We start from the raw sequence: 23501 nt of genomic DNA on the forward strand, positions 1-23501 counted from the left end.
AGACATTAAGAATTATTTTTTCCTAGTAAATCCACGGCCAAATGTAAACAAATTTATAGCTGACAATGGACGCAAAGCTCATCTTCCGTTAGCCATCATTAGTTTGACTTACCTGTGAGATACCTCGTATCAAAACCAAAAGAAATAGAAGTCAACTTTACTCTTTGTCCCCTACTATTTTTCTGGTTTTTCATTTCAGGTGAACATCCAAGTAAGAAACTCACTGCTTGCTATTCAATTTTATCCACCATGTTTAACCCTTTAAGACAACCACCTGATACTAACGGTATAACGAAACAGAGCTAATTCACATTTGAGAAACTAATGACAGATTTTGTCTCAGTGCCTTTGCATAGCCACTTAAACTTGGTTGGACCACTTCAGCTGGTTAGAATCTGTAATGACTTTAAAAACACCACCAGCAATGTTAAACATACAAGGCAAAGCCAGAAATCTGTAGCATTATTCAAACGCTGAATATACAGTGTATAAAGAATGGCATTTTATTAGGGACAGCCAATAACGTCCACAGTGCTTTTCTCGTTTGTCTATCCGTATTGAAAGGAAAATGGCAATATGCATTGCTTTGTGAAACTGCTTTAGAAATCTAGCAGATGGCAATCCTTTAGACAACTTAATGTTCATAGAACAAGATTCACATTTTTATGTGTAAACATTACACCAAGTATTTGAATACAAAAGTATTTATTTTAATAAACTTTATATTTAAAATAGAATTTTAATCTGTCTACTCACAAAACCTAATTCAAAACACGATACATTTCTCTCTCTAGCTGATTTGATGTTACTCCGTTACAAACAATACTCAATTTGTAATTGTTTTATATTAAGAACCTGTACTAAATGAAGTCTGTTATTTTATCAGAAAACATTTCCCTTTAATCTTAAAGAGTGCTTTTTAAAATGAAGGCACCAACAAGAACTACTTTCAGATGGTACAGAATTTCTTATTTCTTGAAGATTCTGTGGTTGACCACTTCTTCATTAGTTACCTGCAGCAAGACACCTTCCTGCCAAAGGAAAAAAAAAGTATCTGAAGAAGTTTATCATGTTTGTCCAAAGAACCTAAATAATTTCAGTGGTGGTCTTAGGATCAAAGAAGACTCACAGGTGCATACAGTAGAATATGCCCTGATTATCACATTCCTGAAAAGGCAATAAAGCCAGGCAATCAATCTCTGATGACATCTAAGAAATGAAACTTCAGCAGCCAACCTACGTCTCTCCTATAGGTTAGGGGATTGGGAAAAGAATTACCACATTTAAACCTAAGTATTTAGAATTGGATACATACAAGATTTATAATGTAGACACTTTTATTCATAAATATAAATTATCTGAAAGTAGATTTAACCATCTTGCCCTACCGTCTCCTTAGCCTGATCCTGATAAGCATGTAAAGCTAGAACCGTATCAAAATAACAGAAGAACAAAACGTCTTTATTTTTAATAAAAAAAAATCCCTAGTTCACTCAAAATGCTTGATCCAAGAAATGTGAATACACAAGGGTGTAACGATGGGAAATTTCATGATTTATTCAACTTGCAGCCTAACTTTTACCTACCATTTCACTACCAACACCACTGAAGGAACCAAGAAAAGCTTTATTAATGATCACTTGGCTTGCCTCAGCTGTTGAAATGAAGCACTTTACAGTCTTTGTGGCAGCAGAATATACTTGTCCATGGTTCATATCAATGCTAAAATTCCAGCAGGGAAAAAAATGATATGTTAAGCACCTGAATCTTCATAGAGGGGGAGGGGGATGGGAAAGAAGGAAAAAAAGGGGGTAAAAAACAACCAAAATAATTTAAGTAAATGACAGATTGGAAAACAGGGTTTATAAAATTATTCTCTTGAGTTTATAAATTGTTAAACTCAATTTATAGCTATGTTAAACTACATGAGAACCACTATACTGAAAGACCATTGAAGAGTATTAGTTTATCTTTTGGGGAGGAAAATTAAGAAAGGAAAAGTAAATGAGATCTTACCTAAAGAAGTTTAACTGAAGCTTAGAACTATTTTGCTCTACACCCTCAGCTTTCGTTGGCATCCTTATAAACTACTGTAGTTAAAGCTTTGTAGAAACAGCACAGTTTCTTAAGACTGGCTGAACTTAGTAGCCGTCAAGAGTTCTCTTGTACTAGACCTGTATCCCTGAAGAGTACCTCGCTGGGGTTATTTCCTTTCCTTGCATTGAAGAAGCAGCATCTAAAAGATCTAAAAAGGTGTTTCTCCTTGCAGAGATATCCCTTAAGTTATCTACATAATTTAATCCTGATGAATTGCAGACAACACACTTATATCTGACCAGCATTTATCTTACACAAATATAACAACAGCTTTGCAATGGACCTTAATTATACTACCCACTCCTTAACTTATTTAAAATAAAAAGTCTATAATTACACAATTTCCTTTAGAATTATTTTATTAAATCATAAATGTACAACAGCTTCTTAACTCTACACACGCACTTAAATTTTTTTTAAAGGAAAAACGTTATGTCTTATTACACCATGATCCTGGCTAATAGCTTTTCAAAACTTTGAGAAAAATCTTAAAAAAGGTTTCACATGTCACCTGAAACTTACAAATTTAACATTATCAAAGAAGGAATGCTTCTACACTCTTACAAAGACCACTAGAAAGAAACAACAATTAAAAAGCTAAGAAACTGTCTCAAAGGCATTTTTTTTTTTTTTTTTACAATCCTTCCTCCACAGTAAGGTAATGTTATTAAATAATCCAATCCATTCACAAAATGGCTCTCTGCATCTGCTCTGGTGTCTTCTGCCATATCACTGCATATTTATGCATGACTGAGATAAGAGTTTCCTTAACATTGTTATTTCGATAACCTGAAGCTGTTCTGTTACCTCTGGGCTCTCATCCTCTCCTATTTATACAGTGAAGCCTGTTTCAACAGAAGTAAAGAGTAAAAAAAAAATAGGTTATGAAATTATCCATCTAACCAGATTTTAAGGAAAGATAACATGATCCTAAAAAGCTTTTAACTCCTGGCAGCTAGGTCTCCCAAGACATTAATAACGTGAAACTTAAAAGCTACTTACCCATGGTAAATAGGAAGAAGCTCAATATCGGCTTCTCCCTCCATAACCCCCACTTCCTCCACTGCCTCCTGGACCATAGTTTCCTAGAATTATTGGAACAAGAGAAAGCAAACTTATTTTGATTTCCCAAGTTCTACAACTGATTTTATTTTACAGCCATACACTCCTTAAAACGTGCCGATCAGAGACCATTTACTTGTTTCTAGTTAGCCTCGTTAACTCAGAAGATTAGATTATCCAGATTCACAGATTTTTCAACTTTTTCCTCTAAACTTCAAAACATTTTACTACTGCTACTCCTTTAGAGGGCTCTCTTCCATGATCATTTAGAAGTTTTAAGAAAGTATACTCAGCGTAAGAAACATAAGGAATCTGTTTCTGTCCCACTAACAACAATGATTTGAACGAAAAGTTCAGATTTACTAAATTAGCTTTCTAAGAGTCATACAAAATTTATACCACTTGCAATATGCTCAGCAATCTTATTTAGCTTTTTCTTAATCAGCCAAAGGGAAAAACTCCACTGAAAACATCTAATCCATTTCACTAACCCCAAAATATTTCATATCACTGAACATCCCACCTCCACCACAACAATCCCCCCCCGTGATATTTTTATTTTCCCACAATTTTACTCTCAGTAACACTGTGAATTTGATGCGAAGTGTTACCCAAGCATAAACATGAAAGTTATCTTTCTTCAAAGTCATAGAAGACTAATATTTTCATCACAAATTTGAAAAATCTAATAAATTACCTCCACCATATGGTCCCCCCATGTTTCTGCTACCACCAAAGTTTCCACTCTTCATTGGACCGTAGTTGGAAGGTTGCTGGTTATAATTTCCAAAATCATTATAATTTCCACTTCCATAATTTCCTGTAAAAAATTTGGAAATTTCTGTACAATAAACCCCATAACACAACCAAGTATTAAACCAGTAATACATGCTAAGTACTTAAGACAAAATTCCCACAAAAACAAATCAGAACAAATGCAAAACACCTATCTACAATTCTACATTTTTTTTTTTAAAAGACAACCATCAACAACAATGAAATGAAAAATCTCACGTGTTGAAAATCATTAATTCCAATCCAAATTCCCACATAAAGATGCAGGTGAATTTATTACCTCCTCCATAGTTGTCATAACCACCTCCGTAGCCCCCACCCTGGTTGCCATATCCAGGTCCTCCACCACCATATCCTCCTCTTCCTCCTCCATAACCAGGGCTACCTCCAAAATTGCCACCTATTATAAAATAAGCCTTTAAGTAATTACTTAATATTTTCAAAGCCATTTGAACACCCACTTCCAGCTTTCCAAAACACGTATTTTTTAAGTAAGATATTCGTTCTACAAAATCTCTAAAATCCTCAAGGGCAGATTCTGATATCCATCCTTGGTAAACGGTTGGGGGTGGGGAATGCCTACCCACCAACAACTGGATAAAACCTTTAGAAATACCTGTAATGCCACAGGTCTCCCCTAAAACTAAAGACACATCATGGATTCTCTGGAAGATATCTTGAAGTCCTATTTATATTTTGTGCAAGGTTGTAGGTGGGGTGGGGCAGACCAAGATGTGTAGACTAATGGAACAAAGTAGAAGAGCCACATCTTCCTGCTGGTCCGAAAGATTAAGTTCCCAACTCATGTTTCCTTGTGAATTACCATGTCTCTTAAATAAAATGCCCACCACCCTTCTCCCGAGTAGAAATGGGGGGAGGACCAGAAATTAGCAAACTTGCATGTAATTAAACTTAAATTGGTAGTCTCAGATTGCTTGCAGTAAGTACAAAAACTCATCTTTCTCAAACCAAATCAATATTTGGATTTCAAAGCAATATTGGAAATAGACTTATGTGACTCCTAAGTCATGCCTAATGAGGGCAAAACCAGAAATAAGGCCTATTATTTAGATCAGTTTTAAATGTCTTGTTCCTTTCTATTAGGACATTTGTCAGCAAGTATCACTCTTTCCTGTATTTCAACAAAACATATCACTTCATATTTAACAGTGGCTCACCACCTTAGCTGGATACAGGAGCACACTTGTGTATGTTTTGGAAAAGTTCCTTTGGGGACTTTTGGAACATTATCCTCCTAGACTCATCTTGGTAAGAGCTAAGACAACACAGGGCTCTTATATACATTCCCCTTACATGTTAATCTTGCTCATAACCACTTGTCCATACTTTTTCAGGAAAACAGTATACAAAATATCTCATCTATCTCCAATTCTCTTGCTTGAAGAACAACAGGACATCTTTAAATGGCATTTTTAAATTCTCATTTAAAATCTACCCAACTGATTTTGCAAAAGTACACAAACCCCTACAACTATATTTTTCCTTTTATAATTTACAACAGGTAAAATGCAAATCAGAATAGAAATACAAATAACTGAACCATCATCACCTAATCCCTTTACAAAAGGTAAAACATTAAGAAAAATTTCATGTATACACTCAAAAACGGACAACACACAGTGTGATTCAATCTTAAGACAACTAGAAGAAACTGACCTCCAGGTCCTCCTCCATACCCATTATAGCCATCCCCAAATCCACGACCACTTCCATATCCATCTGTTAAGGGCAGAAAAAAAAAAAAGATTATTTTCCTGTGGTTCATGCCACTCAATTCCTTACCCTCCCCCTTCCTCCACGTTATCTATTAGTATCTATAAATAAGAGTTATTAGGAACCCTTTCCCCTTGTGCTGTACACTCCTGTTACTGTGTATTTTAGTGTTAAAAATATGCTAAAGTATGTGATTCAATTTCATCATCAGGATAACTGCCTGATTTGGGGCTTGACTTGGCAAGCCTCCACTTAAGATATTCATTTATAAAAAGGAATGACAATGGACAGGGGCAGTTTTTCTGTTGGCACCACACTACATTATTCAGATTAACCTACATACAAAGCCCAAAGCAAAAAACAAAGACACAAACCTCTTCAAACCTACACGTACAAGCCTCTACAGTATTTCCACCGACTATTCAGGAATACCTCATAAATTTAAAATGGCTGCACCATCTTAACTTTTCCAGAAACTGAAAACCATAAAGGATCTACGCAATTATTTATCCTTAACTATAACTATAGGACTTTTAAAATGTTACCTCTTGCCTAGCCAAATCAGAATATCCCATCAGGACAGAACCTACATTAGATCTTAAGAATAACTTTTTAAAAATTAGGTTGGATTTCCCAGATTCTAATTAAAACTCACTCATAGTTTTCAAGCACATTCACCCTTCTAAACTTAGAAGGCGGACTTACCAGATCCTCCTCTGAAGTTACTTCCTGGTCCTGGTCCAAAATTTCCACCACCTCCACGAGAATCTCCAAAACCAAAGTTGCCTACGATAAGTACCCTGGTTAGTAACAAACACTTACACAAATAAATCTTAAGAAAAAAATGGAATTGAAGTTACCTCCTCTTCCACTTCTAGAACTTTGGACTTCCTGCATTTCTTGTCTAGATAAAGCCTTCCTTACTTCTGCATTATGACCATTGATAGTATGGTATTTCTGCACTGGAATGAAAAGTTCAGAGTCCATTAAGTCAGCATCCTATAATATTAGCTAAGTTACAAGTTAAACTTTACTTTTTAACAAAGTTTTAGGTGTTAACATACCCAAAACTTATAATGTGAAGAGCCACACCCCTAGCACTTATAGACACTTACACACAATCTTATCCACAGGATCATGGTCATCGAAAGTAACAAACCCAAAGCCTCTTTTCTTTCCAGACTGCCTATCGGTAATTATCTCAATGGTATCAATTTTTCCATATTCCTCAAAGTAATCTCTAAGATGATGTTCCTCAGTATCTTCTTTAATTCCACCTACAAACAGCTTCTTCACAGTTACATGAGCCCCTGGCTTTCCAGATTCCTGAAACAGAAAAAATCATCCTGACTGAAGAAACCACAAACATGAACGAAAGCCCACTATCTGAGTAACATACATGGCTTCTATCCTATGACCAAATACTAAAGCACCTTATGAATAAGAACCTAGTCTTTGAAATAACTTAGTCTAGGAAATTAAAAGCACAGAAACCCAACGAAGCTCTATTAAAGAAACAAAAACACTTTGGGCTAAATACAGATAACTTTGTTCTTTTAAAAGTCACTTTCTAATCTTGAGCAAGAGCAAAATGCCATTTTCCTCAAAACCGTTTGAACAAGTTATGTATTTGCTCACCTCTCTTGCAACAGCACGTTTTGGCTCAACCACTCTCCCATCAATTGAATGAGGTCTTGCAGCCATGGCAGCATCAACCTCAGCCATGGATGAAAAAGTTACAAAACCAAATCCTCTTGATCTTTTGCTTGCAGGATCCCTCATTACCTTTAAATCCAAAGGAGTGATGTTACCATTTAATCTCATCACTTACAGTATTTTAAAATAATGAACATGAATTTAAAAGTGATTTTCTCCACGATTCACTCATTTTAAACAAAGAAACCCAACACTTGAAGGACTACTATCCCTAAGCACTTCCACACTTAACGTACCACACAATCTGTAAGTTTTCCCCATTGCTCGTAGTAGTTCCTCAAACTTTCTTCTGTAGTTTCAAAGCTCAAGCCACCAATAAAGAGTTTACGGAATTGTTCCTTTTCTCTCTGCAAAGGAAAACATCATTTCAATTTTTATTTACATTTTCTCTTTGTATGCAGGAAATTAAATTCTTAAATATGAGGTGACCTGCTGGCAGAGTACCTTTTTCCTCTCCAAAGGAACAGTTTCTAAAGTTTTCTGGGGGGGGAAAAAAAAAACTTACATCAAATTTAAACCATATGTTAAACTGCATTAGTTGTGTTACACCAAAAAAATTGCCTCAGCTGAACTACACAAATTTCAAAATCATTAACGCTTGATCTATATTTACTTCACATTAAATTATTTTAAACAAATCTAGCATAACTTAGTTTAAAAAAAACTTTCTGAAGAAAAAGCAGCAAATCTACTCCCTGGCGACTGAAAAGTTAAGATTCTTATCAAAATCTGCATTCAATCCTATAACCCAGAACAGAGAACTTTTAAATATTCCGTTTAAATATAAATTTTCAAATTATAAAAACTGTTGCCTTTTTATAACCAAGAATTGCCATTTATTTCAGGATTCAGTTATTTGAAAAGTGAGTTTCCCTTCATTGCTCCCTCTGGTGGTGATTCTAATGTAACGCAATTTTCAAAAACCTAGTATTGTTCTCTCCCCACATACCAACTCTCCATTACCGGAAATTTTAAGCATTCAATATATGTACCAAAATATCCTTAAAATTTACCTCTCTTCTGACCAAGGCAGAATAACTTTCATAATTAACGGTGTCTAAAACTTAAAAAAGTTTTAACATAGCTAGTTTTTGACATGTAGACAACACAGAAACAATCTGAACCGTTACTGAACGTAAAAGCAGAAACATAGTAAGACACTGTAATCATCTCACTTTTCAAAACCATAAAAATATTTAAATGACCACTGTGACTATCCCGTAGCTACGAAGTACTACAATTTACACTTCACCATGTTGAACTTAGTGGTCTTCTGGCAAATTACACAGCATAAACAACTTTCACATGTGAAAAGAAAAAGAGCCTGGGCTGAAAACTCAATCCTTAGAAACCAGCAAGCAAATAAGTTGCAGTAACAGCTCTGTATTTTGGGCTATCAGTTAAGGAAGGCTGGGTCATTGTTTTCAGTTGACTAGGTTAAAAAACTAAGAATATTCAGAAACGATAGTTAGTCACAATGTCCATGACCAACTGTTATCAAACAGCATTACAACTCTCAACCCATAGTTCTATGAAGTTCCTCTCTCCATGCATGACATTCTCCCAACAGCTCAGAAAACACAGCAATAAGCAATTCAGTTTTTTCCCTATATAGTTAACTTTTCAGGATTCTGAAAATTTTGAAAACAAATTATCAAACTAGCTCCTGAGACACTTAAAAAAAATTATAGAGGTTACTTAGCATACTGATATTTGGACTTTGAAGCAAATTTTACTTCAAATGTTGTCAGTTAATAGGCCTTTTAAAACCCAAATAAATTAAATAGATTAAAAAAATACATCTACAACAACTTTTACGAATCACTAACAAAGGCAAAAACTCATTACTTACCTCATTTTCCAAACTTACCCGCTGTCCACTATCGATTACAAACAAAGTTATTTTATAAGCGTGCTTAGGGTCAAGGAAAATACCCAGGTAGACCCCCTTCGCTTGAGACCTTATGTTTATCAATGTAATCATCAACCATGATTGCAAACATAAACGAGAAAAGCAAGTGACAAAGTTCAAAAACACAGCGGCCCAGCCTAAAAGTTTTGTATATAGCAATACACGCATTGAAAGACTGAGCCATGTTTTAACCAGAGTACAACTATAAAGTCATTTTTATTTCATTTTCATCATGATTTCTAGCTTATCACTAATAAATACCTGTGGTCTTGCCCAGTAAAGAATTAAATTTCCCAGTAAAAATAATATTTAAAATACAAACACTACATTTCAAAGAGAATCCTTCAGTTAAATAAAGGATTCTGACCCGGAATACCGCCCCCCACAGACCTCCTTCCCCCACGGCCTCCCACATGGTCGGTAGTAAGCTGATGGCTCTAAATCTGATTCATTTCTAAAGTTTCCTACGATTCAACTGCCTTTTTAATCACCGGAGACCCAGATAAAACCATTACTCAAATAAACAAGGGCTGGAAAACAAAATGTGGTCTTCATACTACCGCTCGCCTCAAACCGGGCCCGACACCCTAGATGGTTTTACCTCCTCCTAAGCCGTGCGAACCCGCCCTGGAGAACGCCGCCCCCTCCCCCGCCCTTCGGTGCGGCTCCTGAACGCAATGGCGCCATTTCATCGAGGGGAAGGGAGCGAGCCTCTAATGAGGTGCGCAAGACTTTAAAAACCCAAGCTCACAAGACACTCGGAGTCCACCTCGAAACGGCATGAAAACAGCCCCAGAAAAAAAAAAATAGTTAACCACTTCTATTCTTTGTTAAAAGAGTCAAACTAGTTGAACTTAGAGAGTTAAAAGGAAAACACTACGAGGAAGGAGAGAAATGAAAATGGCGGCCGCCAAATCCGGTTCCCGGGAGGGGGGAGGGGAAGCTCCGCAGTCCCGCTCGCGAGGACCCGAAGCCCGCCGAAACGCTCAAGCGCGGAGACGCCGGGGCCCCCAAACCAGCGTGCTGTAAAAAGGGAGTAAGAATTCCTGCCTCCGCGCCCCATTTTCACTAAAGTGGGGCTGCGTCCGCCATGTGGAAGCTCCCCATCCCCCACCCCCAGCAAAGGGAAATGGCGCCGGGAGACTGAGGGTGGGGAAAGCGCTGTACAATCAGGCCTCCACTAACGACCCCTCTTCAAAAATATCCTGAGACCAGCCGCTTCTGAAATGGCCCAATTTCGCTGCCGCTCTCCCACGGAGGCGGATAGCCGACTTCCAATGAGGCGCCAACGGCCTCGCCATGCCCTTTCCAACAACTCATTGATTTCAAACCCGTTACCTCCATCGCGGACTCAGTCGCTTCAGCCCGATTTCCCGCAGCCGAGCGAGATGAGAGAGCTCTCCGCGGACGAACGCGAACCGGACTCGTCCTGGCGCTGTAGTGAGAACTGCCGCTGCTCGAGAAACAACACCGCTAGGAGCACCTCCACTCTGGACCCGGCGCTGCTGCTACTGCCGCTAGAGCCGCTGCCGCCGCTTTTCTAGAACCTTCCCCCCGACTAACGCGTCCTCTCCTACGTCAGGCCGTTGCGTAAACGCCCTAACCGCCGCCAATGGCGGGAACGCTCAACGATCTCCTTGCGCCAAGTACGTGCCCCTCCCCCCTGCGGCCAGTAGTGGTGCTTGACGTCAGTTGCGTAAAAGGGCTCTGTGAATTGTGGAAGGCTCGAGTTCTGCGTATATGACTCTCGGAACTGGGTCCAGCCCCCTTAGCGCAGGGCAGGTGAGAAACGGTCGCGCATTTTGAAATTAACGCTGTTGGGAGGAGCTTAATCTTCAGCCCAGAGGTCCAGCCCCCTCAACCCCGGAGGTAGTCCTTACAGCAATGCTTTGATAATCTACCCCTACCTCCGTCTTAAAACTTAGTAGCCTTCTCTACTGTTTTCCCTCCCCCACCCTTCCTCCCCTGCGCGGAGGACCGACTCGGCCCCTTCCGGAAACACCCGAAGCGACTTCTAGTCAAAAAATTACACTTCACGCTCTACCAACCTAACCCTGGCCAACGCTTTTGGGGTCGACCTCGCGGGTAGTCGAAAGGGACGCTCGTTTTTATTTCCACCCCCCACCCCCAGCGTTCGGAGACACCCAACCCCAGGGCCAAGGAAGTGGGCGGAGTCCTGTTTTGGCGCCAGCCACTACTGCTGCAAAGCAGGAAAAACCTCCGCCGAGGAGACTTCGTTAACGGCTCTCACCCGCCCCCCCCACCCCGCTTCCCTCTCCCTCCCCTCCGGGGACCACCAGGCGCCACGCCACGAACGGTAAACGCCACTGTCGCCGCCCCTTCCCCCTCGCTCTCCCGGGCTCGGGCTCCCGGCGGGCACTGCGCGGCGCACGGCCCCTCCCCGCCGCGGGGCGCGCGGCCACCCCACCCCTCGCGGACGCCGGGCGTGGGCGGTGCCACCTTCCCCTCCCCCCGGCGGCGGCCCCGCGCGCAGCTCTCCAGCCCCCTCCCCTTCGGATGTGGCTGGAGCTTGAGGCGCGCAGAGCCGGAGACGCTGCAGACCCGGGACCCGGAGCAGCTCGGAGGCGGTGAAGTCGGTGTCTTTCTTTTTCTCTAGCTTTCACTCGGTGGTGTTGCTTAAGATACCACATGCGCCCCAGAGACCCCCCAGTTCCCCGCTTCCCATCCCTTCCCCGCCCGACCCTGAATCAGGAGCTGGTGGGAAGGAAAGGAGAGGCGAAGAGACCCCGCGGCGGGCCTGGCGCTGGGCCGGCGTCTGTAGTTGGTTTAGGGGACGAGACTCTCTTCCCCAAGGTTGAAAGCTGTGGCGACAGCTGCTTTATTTCTAGACAAAGCGCATTTCTTTCTCCCCTCCCCCATTCCGCATCAAGAAGAGGGGCTCTCCTTCCCCTCCCGGCCTCGGTCGGCGACTTGGGCCTCCAGGGAGGGCGGTGCATTCTCCCGTTTCCGCGCGGCCCGATGTCCGGAGGCTGCGGCGGGCGCTCCGTTACGTGGCCGTCGCCTGCTCGGGGGAGGCGCGGGCCCCGTGGCGCAGTGCCCTTGAGCCCCCGCGCCGCGGCCTTTGTTTCTCCTCGCGGATGCGCTGACCACGAGGCCCGCGCTCCCGTGGGGGGGAGGGGGCGGGGCGGGGGCTGGGCGCTAAGGCCTTGTTAAGCCGGGTGGGGCAGGGGCTTAAGGGGAGCGGATGAAAGTGCAGAAAAAGGTGATTTGGTTACAAAAGTGGTACGAAATGGGACTGGAACATCTCGGGTTTTTTTTTTTTCCTTTAGTTTTTTAACTAGTGATTGGAAAGGGAGGGTTGCTAAGAGGAAACCAGGTTGGGATTACATTACATAGGCGACTCTTTGGACTGTTAAGTGTAGAGGAGAAATTCACAGTAATTGGTTATTGTGATCGTTTGGGCAGTCGTTTGATTTTGAACCAAACTATTTGGCCATTTTTTTAAAAATTGTGACTATGGTTATAAGTGGGATTTGGATTGGGAAAAAAAAATTGTCTATTTTTTACTCTGTAAAGCTTTCTCGGGTACTAACGTGCCCGGTAACGTTATCTAGGTACACTTGGTTACAACACTGATATACTCTTAGGCATGTATCACTAGTTTGTGCAGAATCTCAAAACTGCTTCTCTGTGGATTTGTATACATGTTTGATAACGTGAGTTACCTAGGTGGGGGTTGGAATCCAAACAAAACTTATGTTTAGCTACTTTTTTGTGTCTTGCAAACTTTTTTAACTGTTATGTATTTTTCTAGTAATAGCTCTTCAAGTCTGCAATAAAAAATGGCGTCCAATAAAACTACATTGGTAAGTTAATGACAACAACCTAAAATATTTATGGATCTAACGCAAACTTTTTTTCTCCAAAAATTATAACTTTGCATCTCTGTGGTTGAGAAATTTACATCCATATATAGTTTCCAGTCCCTTCTCGCCCCACTGTTATTATGGGGAGAGTTAGGAGCAAAAAGGAAATTACTACATTGAGATATTTATTGACTTGGCTTAGTAGTGTCTTGATTCGTTTAGAGAAACCTAATCTTGGGAGAGTAGCACGAAATAAATTTTTACCAAGTGTTCTTATCTTGAAATAAAGATACAAAAATTTATGTGACCTGGAAGAATGTTACAAGCATACACGGACAAAGCAATAAAGCCCTTGTTGATTGGCATACTATTCTCTAAATCACTCTACTGAATTCTAGAGAAAGCAAGTATTTTCAGCGTTGCCCTGTTTAAAGAACGGTTACCTTGCACACTTAGATGGAGACAAAAGTCATTGAATATTTCGAATTGTTTTGGTCACTCATATTTCAAACTTGCTTATTCTAAAATACAGAAGGGTTTAAATTTAAGTCATTGCAATGCGGTTTTTTTAATACATGACATGAAAAAACATCACACATACGTCCAGGAAAGAGAGGAAATTAGATTTTCTGGATCTTTTGAGCAATTAAGTTTTTTCTCTCCAACAGTTTCTTAAACCCACAGTTTGCATTCTTAGGCTTCATTAAAACTTCTGTAAACCTGTAGACATGTATGTGTTCAGCCATGTCAACTTTGGAGTTTTAACATAGCCATTGGAATATTCACATAAAAATCACGAAATTCAAAGTTATGGTTCCCACAGTATTTAATTCTAACACATTGCGTTAATAACAATTGGAATTATATAAAGGTGAGTGTTAACATCTAAATAAAGCAAAATGGTTTTGGTTTGTGTATTCTCCCCTTGGCTTTCGCAATATAAAGGGCACGTTGGTGATTTTTCATTTGTTTCATCATTAGATTGCACTTTTAAGTCAAACATCCAGAGAAACATTTAAATATAAAGCCTGTCTGGTGGCATAATTTATTCCCATCAAATCCATCAATGGAAAAAGCACAAAGCATAATCTGTGCTTCCTCAGGATTGAATTGCCCTTCAAATTTCATAATCAGTAAACCAAAATGTAGATAATTAAATTGGCTTTACAATCACCAGTATCAAAAGTATTGGATGGGAAACGAAATAGCTGTCCCTGAGACTGTGAGGATGAGTATAGATACAGAAAGCAAATAGATGCTTCTATTAAAATTAAATCGCTTTGTATACAGTTTGATAGTCTTCAGAATCTACCTAACTTTGCATTTTAAAATAATTTTGTTAGTGTTGTGAGATAATGTGTGCTGTAATTTAAATGGGAAAGTGGGTGGATTTTCTTTTAAAAAGAAAAGGATGAGCATTTGAAACTAGTTTATGGGTGCCATAGTAGTAAATACTTCATTTCTTTTGCCAAATTTTTTTTGTCTTTCATTTTCTGTGTTTATTTTTGTTTTCCTGTTTACTCTGTTAGCCTCTTAGTTTCATGGACATACTTTTTTTGTTTTTCATTTAGGATCAGTGTCTGATAAGCTTTGGTCTATACCAGTTTTTCTTCACTCTTTCCACTACCACCATCATTACCTTCCTTGTACTGTACGGAGGCAGAAGGCTATTTGACTGGGTGCAGTACCCAAGTATCTTGACTAATGAAAGTTGTAAGACCTGACATGGGGAATGGTATCCAACAAAATCAGGTGTTTGCTGCATTATTTAAGTTTCAGAGGATTTTTATTTCTTATATGTGTGTGTACACCTCTAAATGATTACGTATTTTTAAATGTCCTTTGCAGTCTGGAGGCATTGCTGTTAATTTTTCTGCTTACATGCTTTAGGAGGGATGACTTTAGTGACTGAGCAATTAATTTTTTTTTTTTTAATAGCACCTGTTTTAAGGTGAAATGATTCCAAGATGAACATAACATGTGGGATTTCCCGCCTTAGTCTCTTAATAACCATTTCCGGGTTTTTTTGAAAGTTTATCCATTTTCAATAACAAATCTGTTTTGAGTTATTGGTCTGTTGAGCTTGGTCTCCTGCTTCTCTCAAAGAGTGTTATACCCAAAAAAAGAAAAAAAATCTAACCTAAAAACTTGTAAGTTAGTTTCATTGGCTACCAGTTTAGAGTCTTTCTCTTGAGAAGCCAAGAAAAAAGGATTTTTTCACATTAGATAATTAAAATGATCCAGCATTTTGGCCTCTTGAAATGACAGCATTATAGGTTTGTTCCAAGTGGTGAGTGACATTATATACAGAGATTATGGGGAAATGATCTTGTTCTTTTTAACCTATTTATGGTCTCATTGGTTGACCCTGCAATTGATATCAGGGTTCTGAACCATGTTTTTGTTCTGCAGTTATCTTTTCTCTTAAATTGTTGAGGCTTTTAACATCGGTGTTTCAATTGGGAAAGGGGGTCTTAGTGTTTGGGGGCTGTAGTTTTAATGGGTCTATGGTTCACTAATAAGACCTGTCACTACTAGTTATTCTCCTTTGTATAATCCTCTAATAGTTTCTAATAGTTGTTTGTTGCTGTCCTGTGGTTAAAATAAGTGAAAACTCTACTAAATTTGGTTTTGTAGACTACATAGAAATAAGACCAGGAAAAGATAAAACAGTGTTTTCAAAGAATGTTTTTGATTGTATTATTTCAGTGAAGGGTGGTGGGTGATAGTTTTGAGCTAAACCCACAGAATCAAGAATTCCTTTATTTTATTATCTGTTAACTTTTACCTTTTCAGAAGGTATCTGCTCTGGGATACAGAAGTGGAAATTTAGGTGTCAAATGCAACGATAATATAAGTAGTCTAGCCTTTAAAATGTACTAAAAAAGTCAAAAAAGACATTTCTTAAATCTCTCTTTTGTTTTGTTTTAGCAAAAAATGGGAAAGAAACAGAATGGAAAGAGTAAAAAAGTCGAAGAGGCAGAACCTGAAGAATTTGTGGTAGAAAAAGTACTGGACCGACGTGTAGTGAATGGGAAGGTGGAGTATTTCCTGAAGTGGAAGGGATTTACAGAGTAAGAAATCTCAGTGCCTTATTATATGTTTAACTGTACTTAAATAACATTTAAAATTTGTTTTTAGTCTAAGATCTTTTTATCCATTTTCTGTAAGTTTCTTTAAATTTAAAAGCACCTTTAATCCAGGGTATCTTGTTTGAGGTATGTTTAAAAAGAGCCATGTCTTTTGCCTACAGTGGTAACCTAGCAGATTTGAGTCTAGTTGATTACCTTGGAGAGTCAAATTTATATAATATAGAGTACAGTTTGCTTTTTAATGTAGTTGGATACTGTACTACCTAGAATACCTAATCTACATGGTTTCCCTACAGAGGACATTAAAAAATAGTGAAGCTATGTAAGGTATACTAGTGGGTCTTAAACAGAAGTGCTCATCATAATTCAGGTCCTACACTAGGTTTACTGTATCCTAATCTCTAAGAAGTAGAGTCTGGGCATCAACAGACCAAGTTGTAACTAGAGGTTAAAAGCATCTTTCCTAGCATCTCTAAAATGATTAATTTCATTCTGTCTAGTTCTGTAAAGGCTTTTTGGATCAGAGCACACAAAGTTAGCAATCTTGTAACTAGTGGTGTAGGGTGATCTTACTTTCACATTTGGTAATTGATATTCATTTTCTTTCCAGCCCTTCTGAAAAACACATGGAAATGGTCATCCCTGCCGTATATCAGGGATTGGCAGACTTTAAGAGTCACATAGTAGATAATCTAGGCTTTGTGGGCTTCTGTCACAGCTATTCAACTCTGAGAATGTAGTACAAAAGCAGCAATAGGCAATACATTAAACAGATGAACATGGCTGTGTTCTAATAATGCTTTTGTTTATGGGCCCCAAAATTCAATTCCATATGACTTTTATTGTGACATTTCTTTCCCAACCGATTAAAAATGTAAAAAACAGTTTGCCAGCCATACAAAAGGCTGATTTTGACTTGTGAGTTGCCAACCCCTGTTTTATATCACTTCCCAATTTGAGTACCCAGCAGAAATTGAAAATACTGTCTCACATTTGAGAGCGCCTCTGAATTGCTGTGTTTTAAAACACAGTATTGGAGGCCTCAACCCTAGGCACAATCTGATAAAGTAATTTGAGGTGGGAACCAGGAATCCACCTTTTTTAAAGGCTCTTCCAGAGGAATTCTAAAGTGAGTTGTCTGCATAACTTGGAAAAATATTGGTTCCAGTTGTTCTGCTAGAGTCAGGTTCAGTTACCTTGGAGGTAATAACATTGCCCACTTAGTACGGACTGTGAAAGTAGACACAAAAGGAAGTATAGATTCCCTCAAAAGAATGTGAGGGGAGGGGGGAAATGATTAATATCTGCAGTACAGAGGGCTTTTTGTCAGGTATGTATTAAATGGATCTGGATGATGGTGATGAACCATGTTTAATTGAATGAATTTTTTTTTTTTAACTGAACACAGTGCAGACAATACTTGGGAACCCGAAGAAAATTTAGATTGTCCAGAGTTAATTGAAGCATTTCTTAATTCTCAAAAAGCTGGTAAAGAAAAAGATGGAACAAAAAGAAAATCTTTATCTGACAGTGAATCTGATGATAGCAAATCAAAGAAGAAAAGAGATGCTGTACGTATAAAACATTGGCCAGCAAACTGGCTTTTTGTAAAAGGATGACTTGATTTTTTAAATACTTTTTAAAACTCAAGTACTTTAAAAATATCATTAAAAGGCCTTTTTAAAATACTTAATATTTGGGACAGAAAGGATAGGCATGGTTTACCCTACATTGTGTAAATGTGTAGTAAGTGCTTACACCACTTAAAATTGTGCTAGTGTTATTTTGGATAGATTGATGGATTTGACTTCAGATCAGACGATTTCCTCTCATCTAGACCAGCTGTCTTAAGTAAAAACAATACAAAATTGATCATTGAAAATCCCTTACAATACAGTGAAAACAATCTACATAGCACATTTTGATTATAGATCATTAGTGAGTGGTAGTGACCAAAACTTTGGCACATGATCCTTGTATTGCCAAACAGTACTTTGATTTTGAAGTATATAATCTTGGATAATAATTTTTTTATTAATTTTTATTGGCATAAAATGAGATAATTGGTTCATTCACTGCATGTGTATTTTGAGCCAATCTTTGCTTCATTGATTTCTTTGTGGCTTTGAGCAAATTACATAACTCTTTGCTTCTACCCTCAACTTTAAAACATACTTGCCCTGCCTTTTGGCCTAACACGGCAATTTGGGAAAAGGTCTTGGGTCTGAATTATATCTAGGCTTGGGGACTAAACATACAATACAGATTTATTGATAAGGACTTTGGATTTAAAATTTGATCATTTGAACTAGATGCTAAGTACTTCACAGTCCATTAACTTTTTTTTTTTTTTTTTTTTTTGGCTGTGTTGGGTCTTCATTGCTGCATGTGGGCTTTTCTCTAGTTGCGGCGAGTGGGGACTACTCTTCATTGCAGTGCGTGGGCTTCTCATTGCGGTGGCTTCTCTTGTTGCGGAGCACGGGCTCTAGGCGCGCGGGCTTCAGTAGTTGTGGCACATAGGCTCTAGAGCACAGGCTCAGTAGTTGTGGCGCACGGGCTTAGTTGTTCCAAGGCATGTGGGATCTTCCTGGCCCAGGGCTCAAACCCGTTTCCCCTGCATCAGCAGGCGGATTCTTAACCACTGCACCACCAGGGAAGTCCCAGTCCATTAACTCTTAATGACAATTCTGTCAAGATCATAGGTATTACCCTCATTTTTTACAGAAGGGAAACAGAGGTGGGCTACAAATTTGGTTCTGAACACTTTAGCAGCCAAGGCAAAAAGGTAACAATCTTAAGAATCAGTTGTAAGTAAATTGGAAGTCAACCACATGCTCAGCAGAAGCACTGTTTAATAACAATAGTTATCCTGTATTGAGCCCTCCTAATGTGCCAAGCGGTGTTCTAAATGACTTAATTTGCTTTCCATATACTTTAAAATTCCTATGAAACATAGTATTAATTGTATGTATTTTATAGAAAATGAAGCTGAATCACAAACAGGTTAACTTGCCCAAAGCCACACAGCGAGTGAAGGTTAGAGTCATCATTATAACCTAGGCAGTCTGACTCCAGAGCTCAAGATAATGATGTAAAAAGTCTCATGGGGAGAAAGGATTTGTTATGTAAGCACTTCTCTTTTTTGGTCTCAAGTCCCCTTTACACTCTAGAAAATTATTGAGGATCCCAAAAAACTTGTTTATATGGATTATAACGATCAGTACTAACTGCATTAGAAATTAAAGTAGAAACTTACACAGTTTTGTATATTCAGTTAAGAATGACGAAGACTGTTACATGTTATTCATAAGTTTTCATGAAAAATAACTTTAAATGAGAAGAGTGACATTTTACATTTTTGCAAATCTTGTCAGTGTCTGTCTTAATAAGGCATTAGTCCTGTATTCGATTTGCTGTGCTATGTTGTTTGGTGGAGATCTGCAAAGACAACATAAAGTCACAGATACATGAAAAGAGGAGATCTTGCAGATAAACAGATACTCCAGAAGGTCTCAGGCATCCCCGGGAGTCCCTCAGACCACAGTTTTGGTTTATACTAAGTATTTTATAAGGTTTACTGTAATGCAGATTGATTACAATACTGATTAGTCTCATTTTAAAGCTTTTATTATTTTGCTGTTTACAGTTTCTGTGTGCTTTAAAAAATACGTGGGTAATTTAGACAATTCCTAGAAGTAATTTGAAATACTGACTTTCAAGAATTTATAATTACTAATTGATTAGAATTACCAGAAAAAAAGAGATTGGGGTTTTTTCCTGCCTTTTGGTGTCTTTGAATGAAGAAAGTTTTGTCTGCTTTCTTGATTTTATGATTCAGAATATTTTAGACATCCAGATTTGTTTTTTCTGCTTGTAAGTTTAATGGAAATTAATATGTGTTTTAGTACTAAATATGGGCTCTTGCTCTGGTCATTTGTTTCACCATCAGAAGGTTTTTATTTAAAAGTTACATATCATGAAAACAAATTGGAAGTTAATATTGTTAGATTGCTCTCTGAAAAAAATGTGTGGGAACATTTATGTAAATAATCATTTAACCTCTTTTAAACAGGCTGATAAACCAAGAGGTTTTGCCAGAGGTCTTGACCCAGAGCGAATAATTGGTGCCACAGACAGCAGTGGAGAATTAATGTTTCTCATGAAATGGTAAGTGTGTAGGTAATTTCTGTTATATTTTAAAGTAAGAATAGATAACGTTTTTTAAAAACTTGTGAAGTTTTAAAAAACATATCTACCTAGGTTTTACAAATAGTTGACCATCATTAGGTAGAGAGTAATTATCTGCTAAAAGGATGATTCTAGTTACTTTGCTAAAGCAACGAGTGGCAAACTGTGGCCTGTTTTGGAAAATTAAGTTTTATTGGAACACAGCCACAAGTAACCACATAACCCTGAAGCACTTGAATACCTTTTGATTGAGTTATGATCCTTAAGTGAATGGTTATCAGTTGACAAAAAACAGTTTAGACTTTTTAATTGAATTTTTTTTTTCCTCACAACAGGAAAGATTCAGATGAGGCGGACTTGGTGCTGGCAAAGGAGGCAAATATGAAGTGTCCTCAAATTGTAATTGCTTTTTATGAAGAGAGACTAACTTGGCATTCTTGTCCAGAAGATGAAGCTCAATAATTGTTTGCGTTGCTTTTTATATATATTTATATATATATATAAAATCTGGGTCTTGGTCTTTTGATTTATTAGTGTGAAGAAATAACTACATTCTAATGAAAATCACATTTGATATGTTCGTTTTGAAGTAGTATTGGGGAAGTTGTTGGGTTTGGGGGTGTTTTTTGGGGGTTTTGTTTCTGTTTTTTTTTTGCATCTGTAGCACTGGTTACTTTGAACAAATAAAAGCTTTCTGTAGTTGCTTCCTTTAGCAGAAAAGAACATTTGATACTATGGTATATTATTTCCTCTGCATTAGAGAACAGCTTTTCTAAATGTTGGGGAAAATCTCCATAGTCATTACTCAGTCAGAATTTAGAATTTGCATTTAACTCATATATGCCTAAGGACCATTCTGGGTTTTCTGTATGTGTATACATAAAATACATACGTAAATGGTTTGGGGGTTTTTTGGTTATTGTTTAAACACATTTACCAAAACAAAAACAGCCTTTCACAACCATGGATGAGCCCATGTTTCTGGGATTCTATCATTTTGAGCAATATAAGAAATCACTTCAACTTAAATTGAAAATTTAAGTCTTAACCTTTCAAATTAAACAATTTTGTAATTAGACAAATTAATTTAAATTGGATAAATTTTTAAAGCAGCCCTATCAGAATCTGCATGCATATCTACCATCATATAAATGCAGTTTTATATGTAAAACCCCCTGAAAGGAAAATTTTATCTCTGTCAACCCAAATGAAAAAAATGGAAAAATTCTGGTATGTTTTAATTAGCCAAGCAAGACTTAGTTAAGTGGACATTTAAAGCTTCCTTTTGGCAAACCATTCTTTATAAGAAGTTGAAATCCGTGTGCTGTATTTACTGAAAGACTGTGATACATGGAATGTCTCAGACTTGTTAATGGAAACCTAATCAGATGGTTAGAGATGTTGGCAGTTTAGGATCTGCAGGAATAAATGAGTGAACAAAGTTTTCTAATCTAAACTTGACCTGCATGTTTTTTCAAACTTTACCCCAATCCACTCCTTACATGTAGGCTCAATCTTCTCAGTATTTTGGGTTACTGGTTCAGCAGAAGCCAGGAAAAACAATAACTTTGTAGTAATCAGAATGTTATTAAACTGTATATTGTTTACTTTATTGTAAATACTGGTGAACAGTGGTCAATAAATAGTTTTATATTCCTTTATGTGATTAGACTTTTTTTTTTAATCTGATGACCTTTATAGTGGGAGTAGAAACACATTCACTGTATTAACTTCATATTTGTAAATAGTGTGATATCACTAAGGCATTAGAGTACCTGTTTTAGATCCTTTGAGTTTAGGAATTTCAAGTAGAATATGTATTAACACAAAAAGGTTTTCTTGTTAAAATGAGTTTCAGGGGACTTCCCTGGTGGCACAGTGGTTAAGAATCCGCCTGCCAACGCAGGGGACACGGGTTTGGGCCCGGGTCCAGGAAGATCCCACGTGCTGCGGAGCAAATAAGCCCGTGCGCCACAACTACTGAGCCTGCGCTCTAGAGCCCGCGGGCCACAACTACTGAGCCCGCATGCCGCAACTACTGAAGCCCGCGCACCTAGAGCCCATGCTCCGCAACAAGAGAAGCCACTGCAATGAGAAGCCTGTGCACCACAACGAGAGTAGCCCCTGCTTGCTGCAACTAGAGAAAGCCAGCGCGCAGCAATGAAGACCCATAAATAAATAAATTAAATAAATAAATAAGTAAAATTTTTAAAAAAGAAAATAATTAAAAAAAAAAAAGGAATATTCTGAATTATTTGTCCTACAGTTCATAGATCTTCATTTCTTCAGGGTCAGTTATTGGAGTTTCATTAGATTTCTTTGGAGGTGTCCTATTTACCTAATTTTTCATGATCAGCCTCCTCTTTTAGACTTTACCGGTTTGCTCTGGCAGAGACTGTTCTACACCAGTCAGCTCAGTACGGGTTTCTGGGTACGCCTGCTGGTAATGTCCTTCGGCAGGTGGGACCTGCCATTATGGTCTGTTATGGGGCAAGGCAACTGTTCAAGCTCTGAGGATGGGGGCAGGGTGTCTCTGGTGAGAACAGTTGAATAGGACTGCTGGCTTGGTTCCATACCCAAGAGATGCTGCAGCATGAGCTCTGTGGCTGCCTGGATTCTCTGGTCAGGCTTACTACATGGTTGGGACTGGGCACTATATTCAGTAGTAGATGGGCTATGAATTAGCTTCCTTGCCCTTGCAGGGCAACAGGATAGGGTCCAGCTCATTGTTTGGGGACCTCAATCAGGCCAAAGTGTGCACTGAATTCCCTGGTTGGGTGAGGCCACTGGTTTTGTTCTGCAGACAAGGGAAGCCATAGGCTGTGCTTTCTGTTCAAGTGCCACAGTACACAGGGCTGCTGAATGGCCTATGCAGCTAACTGTGTTAGGTTCCCTGGTCAAACAGTCTGAAGGCTGTATTCAGCAATGAGTGGGACTGTGAATTAGATTCCCTGCCCAGTGCAACAGGAGAAGTAGCTCTAAAGCTGAGGAAGAGTTTTGTCTGTTTTAACTTAAGCCAACCCAAATCCCAAGTTCCCTGGCGGAACAAGGCCACTGGCTTTACTTTGCAAACTATCT

The 23501-nt window shown here is 38.6% G+C and overlaps 2 protein-coding genes across 15 annotated transcripts; one reads left to right on the plus strand and one right to left on the minus strand.

Moving 5' to 3' along the window:
• Nucleotides 1–480: 480 nt before the first annotated feature.
• On the minus strand, nucleotides 481–10882 carry HNRNPA2B1 (heterogeneous nuclear ribonucleoprotein A2/B1). Of its 13 annotated transcripts, none has more exons than XR_014246825.1 (14): nucleotides 10655–10882; nucleotides 7849–7884; nucleotides 7641–7751; nucleotides 7327–7473; nucleotides 6804–7014; nucleotides 6549–6650; nucleotides 6394–6474; nucleotides 5632–5694; nucleotides 4235–4354; nucleotides 3857–3979; nucleotides 3100–3182; nucleotides 2017–2245; nucleotides 1650–1722; nucleotides 481–1031 (listed from the first exon to the last, which is right to left on the minus strand). XR_014246825.1 is itself a non-coding variant. In XM_082399589.1 (12 exons), exons 1-11 carry the CDS (start codon nucleotides 10658–10660, stop codon nucleotides 3121–3123), a joined length of 1062 nt encoding a protein of 353 aa, XP_082255715.1. In that variant the 5' UTR covers nucleotides 10661–10882; the 3' UTR covers nucleotides 481–1031; nucleotides 3100–3120. The 13 variants fall into 13 exon arrangements, 9 of the variants coding, with proteins under 9 accessions (XP_082255715.1, XP_082255718.1, XP_082255716.1 ...); XR_014246826.1 differs by having other exon boundaries at nucleotides 1587–1722; XR_014246823.1 differs by lacking the exon at nucleotides 2017–2245.
• A 666-nt stretch (nucleotides 10883–11548) lies between these two features.
• On the plus strand, nucleotides 11549–22084 carry CBX3 (chromobox 3). Of its 2 annotated transcripts, none has more exons than XM_082399599.1 (6): nucleotides 11549–11633; nucleotides 13092–13143; nucleotides 16075–16217; nucleotides 17644–17806; nucleotides 20308–20402; nucleotides 20759–22084. In XM_082399599.1, the coding sequence occupies exons 2-6, from the start codon at nucleotides 13120–13122 to the stop codon at nucleotides 20883–20885; spliced, it is 552 nt and encodes a 183-aa protein (XP_082255725.1). In that variant the 5' UTR covers nucleotides 11549–11633; nucleotides 13092–13119; the 3' UTR covers nucleotides 20886–22084. The 2 variants fall into 2 exon arrangements, with proteins under 2 accessions (XP_082255725.1, XP_082255724.1); XM_082399598.1 differs by lacking the exon at nucleotides 11549–11633 and adding an exon at nucleotides 11776–11909.
• The last annotated feature ends 1417 nt before the right edge of the window (nucleotides 22085–23501 follow it).

This window comes from Balaenoptera borealis, assembly GCF_965194805.1.
Source record: "Balaenoptera borealis genome assembly, chromosome: 7".
Lineage (NCBI taxonomy): Eukaryota > Metazoa > Chordata > Mammalia > Artiodactyla > Balaenopteridae > Balaenoptera > Balaenoptera borealis.